The sequence below is a fragment of the Mauremys reevesii genome, linkage group 9 (assembly GCF_016161935.1).
Source record: "Mauremys reevesii isolate NIE-2019 linkage group 9, ASM1616193v1, whole genome shotgun sequence".
NCBI lineage: Eukaryota > Metazoa > Chordata > Testudines > Geoemydidae > Mauremys > Mauremys reevesii.
The window spans coordinates 17076305-17082304 of record NC_052631.1 but is presented as its reverse complement, the minus strand read 5'-3'; the positions used below and the strand labels follow the sequence as shown (position 1 = coordinate 17082304).

General features: G+C 44.9%; 1 protein-coding gene across 1 annotated transcript in view; it reads left to right on the top strand.

Moving 5' to 3' along the window:
* The first annotated feature begins 833 nt into the window (after positions 1 to 833).
* Positions 834 to 6000, top strand: part of LOC120371988 (multiple epidermal growth factor-like domains protein 6) — a 273444-nt gene continuing 268277 nt past the window's right edge. Inside the window, exon 1 of the mRNA XM_039488566.1 lies at positions 834 to 1218. Coding sequence (XP_039344500.1) covers positions 1148 to 1218 — 71 coding nt within the window. The 5' untranslated portion in view covers positions 834 to 1147. The remainder of the gene's footprint in view (positions 1219 to 6000) is intronic.

Here is a 6000-nt window from a genome sequence, read left to right as displayed (position 1 = left end):
GGGCACTGAGGCAGGGTGTGTAAGTGGGAAGGAGGGGGCACTGAGGCAGGGGTGTAAGTGGGGAAGGAGAGGGGCACTGAGGCAGGGGTGTATGTGGGGGAAGGAGAGGGGCACTGAGGCAGGGGTGTATGTGGAGAAGGGGAGGGGGCACTGAGGCAGGGGGTTGTAAGCGGTGTGGGGAAGGGGAGAGGCACTGAGGCGGGGGGTGTATGTGGGGAGGAGGGGGCACTGAGGCAGGGGTGTATGTGGGGAAGGAGAGGGGCACTGAGGCAGGGGTGTATGTGGGGAAGGAGGGGCACTGAGGCAGGGGTGTCAGCGGTGTGGGGAGGAGGGGGCACTGAGGCAGGGGTGTGTAAGTGGGGAAGGGAGGGCACTGAGGCAGGGGGTGTAAGCGGTGTGGGGGAGGGGAGGGGGCACTGAGGCAGGGGGGGGAAAGTGGGGAAGGGGAGGGGGCACTGAGGCAGGGGGGCAGAGGGGGCACTGAGGCAGGGGTGTATGTGGGGAAGGAGAGGGGGCACTGAGGCAGGGGTGTCAGCGGTGTGGGGGAGGGGAGGGGGCACTGAGGCAGGGGTGTGTAAGTGGGGAAGGGGAGGGGGCACTGAGGCAGGGGTGTATGTGGGGAAGGGGAGGGGGCACTGAGGCAGGGCTGTCTGGGTTATGCTGCGTGGGGGAAGGGGCAGTTGTGGACGCGGTGTCGCGGGGTGGGGAAGGGTGTAAAGCGGGGTTAGTGCTGCCCGCCCCCGACCGAAGTTGCAGGTAAACCCGCTCGGATTTGCGGCGCTGCCCCGCCCGCGGGAGGGCGCTGGGCTGGGCTGGGCTGGGCTGGGCGAGGAGGCTGCGAGGCCGGTGATTTGCTGCTCTGCAGCGGCTTTGAATGATTTGGAGGGTCGCGGCTGGGAGGTGCGGGGCTCCATGGAGCCTGTTGATCACACGCAGCCTGGGCTGCGGCGGCGCTGAAAGCTGCCGGCTCCCGACACCGCAGCCTCGGAAGAAGCACCCGCTCAGCACCCCCTGGGCACCGGCGGCTCTGCTCCGGACCACACTCTGCTCCAGCAGCCATCGCCTCCCCTCGGCCCTGCCCGATGCCCGCTCCTGCTGAGCCCGCTCAACTTTTGCAGCTGGCGATTGGCAGCCCTTGATCCCCGAGATGACCCTGAGAGCTTGGCTGCTGTGCTTATCCTGGACCCTGGCTGCATCGCTGCAACTTCAGCAGGGCATGTAAGTGAAGTGGGGCACCGCTGATCCTAGGGTCCTTCCTTCCTTCCTTCACTTGCTTAGGAAATGCTTGTCCGTGGCGCATCTGACCAGCCTGCTACACCTAGGGCTCGCTTAGCAACGTACAAGCCCTACTGGGGCTCCATCTGTACCTACAAAATAGCCTCCTATATAAATCCTGCGCTGGCAGAGGGATGCAGCAGATGCCCAGTGGTGCTGGAAATTGCTCTAAAAGAACTGCAGGCTCAGAATGATTAAATGATCTTTGGGGCTATAGTTGGGGTTGCAATGATAAAAACTAACCAATCTGGGGGGGGGGGGATTTTTCAAAGACATTGCATTGCATCCTGTTTGTTTAGACTGTGAACTCTTTAGGTCAAGGACTTGTCTTATGCCTGTAAAACGCCAAAGATGCTTTTGTGTGTTATAGACATAATTCAGTGCTATCTATAGCGTACATGTCAGTGCTCATCCTGGGACAAAAAGTTTAATTGGGTTTTTCTTTTGTTTAATTGATAGCCTCCTTGTAAGTAGCTGAACAATTCCAGTTTTAGGGAATATTTTGTAAAGCGTGGTTATTAGTGAAGTATGTAATCTCAGAAGAAAAGTGTTTTTTTCTAAGCCTGCCTTCTTCCCTCACTGTGGGTTTGAAGGCAGAGATAATCATTAGTGAATGCATGAAGATCCTTGCGTTTATTTTCTGCAGAGACCCATTCATGTTGGTGTAACAATGAAAGGACAGAGTTGAGCCCGAAATAGCTACAATATTCTACAGGTTTCATGGGATAAGGGGCGTTTTCAGCTTTAACTAGTGCTAAAAGCTTCAGTAGAGAACACTGGATAGTAAAATGTAAAGCCAGTTAGGAAGACTAAAGGGTTGAACCAGAGAGAGGTGAGAGGTTGAAAACTGGAAAAAGCAGCTGCCTGGAGATATATACACACTGCTAATTTGCAGATTCAAAGGGATCAGTGCCCACTCATTAATATTGGGTCAGTGGGTGTCGATTTTTGCATACCAAAGCTCATGTGAGATGTATACAATAACATATTAAATGTCTGCATGCCACCAACATTGTATGTTGTAACATTATGAATATTGAAAAATGTGACCAGAAAAACTAGTATTTAATCATTTAAAAAGTAGAACAACCCTCAAGGTTTGTAAATCTGTGTTCACAGTTCTGTGCCTTGTTTTTTGTAAGCACAAATTGTGGTTTTAGTCTCCATGACTTTACAGAGGGTGGGAAAAGTGATCCTTTTTAACTTGTAAACAATCTGACAGCATTTCCTAAATATTAGTGTTAGACCATCATGACATTAACAATGTTTTTTTATTTAAAAGGAGACAGCTCTGGTTACCATTCTATATTTCCATAGTCCATCTCCTGCAAGATTCATTTTGCCATCTAGTTACTGCAGATGTCATTGAATCTAAATCTCTGGCTAGGCTATCAATTCCTGTTACTGCACAATGTATTCCCTGTGGAATAATCTGCAAAAACAGATTCAGAAAACTACTTTTAGTTAGGATAATGACATCTCTTAATTTTATTTTGCGTACTTAGGGGTCGCTGTCTGAGGAAAGCATTTTCCTCCTTTTGTTAAAGACTCATGGTGGGTCTTTGAGTTAGTTTTCTGCAGTGAGAGTTGTGGTTTTTGTTTTTGTTTTTAATTCTAACGTAAGGACTACCATTGACTTATATTTCCAGATTTATTCGCATTTGGCTTAAGCAGCTGTGCTAACCAAGGTTGTGCAGTTATGAGGGTAATATTAATTTAAAAGATACACTTCAGAGAATGTCATTTTAAGTCTGAAACTCTGAATTTGGTAGGTCATTCCCAAATAAATTTATTTGCTTATTCTATTTACCTTTTTAAGAGAGTCTTTGTGAAAAGGAATATCATGAATGGCAGCATACTGATATCTGCATAGAGTATCCAAGCCATCAGGACTGACAACATACTCCATTTTTATCACAATAAGGACAGTTTGGAATGGTAAAATACCAGTGGCAAAGCTTTAGGGGCTTTTCCTGGGTGGTGTCTTTCTGATGCAGAATAGGCTGCTACCATAACTCTTAATGTTATTTTAAGCCAGGGTGAGTAAAAAGGAAAATCTTCCCTTCCTCTGCAATCACCCTATACAGCTTCCTTGGTTTCATTGTAAGCATTCCACCAGGTGAGCATTTTTTTAAAAAAAGGTTACTTTGTAGAGGTGAGGTTATGCTGATTGCTAACATGGGGTGGTGGTACAAGTTTTCACTGGGAAGCTGTGGAATGGAGCCAAGGGTGGCTCTCTGTCCCCATAGCATTTTATACAGTTAAATTGATTTGTAATGTGCCTTTTACATAGCAGGTTCATTGTCAGTGGGGTAAGGACCCCAAAATGGACCACTGAGAATACATCATGCTGGCTGCTTCCTTTTTAAGTTCTTAATTTCTGGTTAAGATCTTGTCTGGATGAGAATACACCGTACGCTTCTCATACTTGTTTTTAGTCTGCTAGTAACTCAAGAACTCACTCCTAGCTAGAATGTAATGATTCTGTGTAGGTATTTGTTTATGCTCATGGTCTGATTCCAATCCCTCTGAGGTGGGAAGATTTTAATGCATAGCAGATTACAGGGCGACTATCTCTGACAACCATGTTTTTAGACAATTAGCCATGATGATCTTGTATTAGAACTTTGGTGATTCCAGAATTATTCACTCAGAGTACAAGTATACAGCTCTTTTCTAAATCCTTGTTGCTTAATACTTTAAATGAGACATCAACAACATCTGTTTAAAAAGCATGTTTTTTTTTTTTTTGAGCTATGGGTTTACTTTGCTGCAGTGAGTTTTGCAGATTAAAGTTGTGCTATGTTTGAGCCTATGGGGTGGTGAGAAGCTAGCTATACCATAGTTAAGGCAGCAACAGGGATTCTGTTTCATGTCAAATAGCATATAGTAAAGGGGCTCTGCGTGAATAAGAACTGAGGGGAGAAGTTCAATTTGTTTGAACAAATATACTGTTGACACTGTACTTTTGGGAAGATGTTAGTTAACTAAGTAAGACAGAGCAGAAAGTAGGAAATCTAAGCTGTCACAGAGGCTGAATTGAGTGTCTTTCATGTTACCTTCAAGCAATAAGTATCCTTAGTGTTCATCATAAGTACTGAGATGATCTCTTCTTTTTCCTCAGTAATACATGTTTAGGTATCTAATAGATTTACACAAAGGGTTTAATTGTTCATTAAAAAGTGGAAGGAAGAATCTTGTTCTTTTCAAACAAAGGGCACAGTTCTTTACTGTGTCTTTCTTTCCAGGCTTGGAATGCTGTCTTAAAAAGATCTGTTAGAGGATCTAGATACAGCCTTAAACTAAAGTGTTGATTTCCGTGTTTGCTGATTATAGTTCAAAACTTGCATCTCTGCAGAGCCACACCTCATCCATAAGTGGGCAGAGCTGGCATCCTCCCCCACCTTATTCCCACCCCCATTCCCAAAGCTACAAATGAATCTGGAATAATTTCAGTACCAGGCAAATTAGTTGAGAATCTAGTAAAGAACAGTGTTATCAGATCCATAGATGAACATGATTTGTTGGGGAAGAGTCGATACGGCTTTTGTAAAGCGGAATCATGCCTCACCAAGATATTAGAATTCTTTGAGGGGGGTCAACAAACATGTGGATCAGGGTGATCCAGTGGATGTAGTGTACTTGGACTTTCAGAAAGCCTTTGACAAGGCCCCTTTCCAAAAACTCTTAAGCAAAGTAAGCAGTCATGAAATAAAAGGGAAGGTCCTCTTGTGGATTAATAACCGATTAAATAAGTAGGAATAAATGTTCAGTTTTTGGAATGTAGAGCGGTAAATAGCAGTGTCACCCAGGGATCTGTACTGGCACCAGTGCTGTTCAACATATTCATAAATGATCTGGAAAAAAGGGTAAACAGTGAGGTGGCAAAATTTGCAGACAATACAAAATTACTCAAGATAAGTCCAAAGCAAACTGCGAAGAGCTACAAAGGGATCTTGTAAAACTGAGTGGATAAGAAAATGGCAGATGAAATTCAGTGTTGATAAATGCAAAGTAATGCACATTGGAAAACATAATCCCAACTATACGTGCAAAATGATGGAATTTAAATTAGCTATTACCGGTCAAGAAAGAGTGGAGTCGTTGTGGATAGTTCTCTGAAAACATCAGCATCACGTGCAGCAGCAGTCAAAAAAGCTAACAATGTTAGGAATCATTAGGAAAGGGATGAGTAATAAGAAAATATCATGCCAGTGAAATTAATAGGCCGTAGGTTTAAAGCAAAGATAAGGAAGTACTTCTTCACACAACGCACAGTCAATCTGTTGTGAAGGCCAAAACTGTAACTGGGTTAAAAAAAGAATTAGATACGTTCATGGAGGATAGGTCCGTCAGTGGCTATTATTATGGTTAAGATTTTGTCATGGTTATTTTTAGTTAAAGTCAGGAACAGGTTGTGGATAATAAACAAAAATTCACAGAAGCCCACAATCAAAAATTCACAGAAGCCCACGACCTGTCCCTGACTTTTACTAAAACTAATGGAAGGGGTGGGGGAGGGAGGCTGACTGCTGAGGGGCCTGAAGCCCAATCCCTGTGGAATATGTAGTGGGGACTGACAGCCTGGTGGTGGTGGTGGCAGGGGGGAACGGGTCGGGACTATTTTCATATTTTAATGTAAGATTTGTCATCTTGAGGGGAAGTGGTGAACTTTTACATTGAATAGAAAATAGGCTAGTTGTCATCCTGCACTCTGGTACTCTT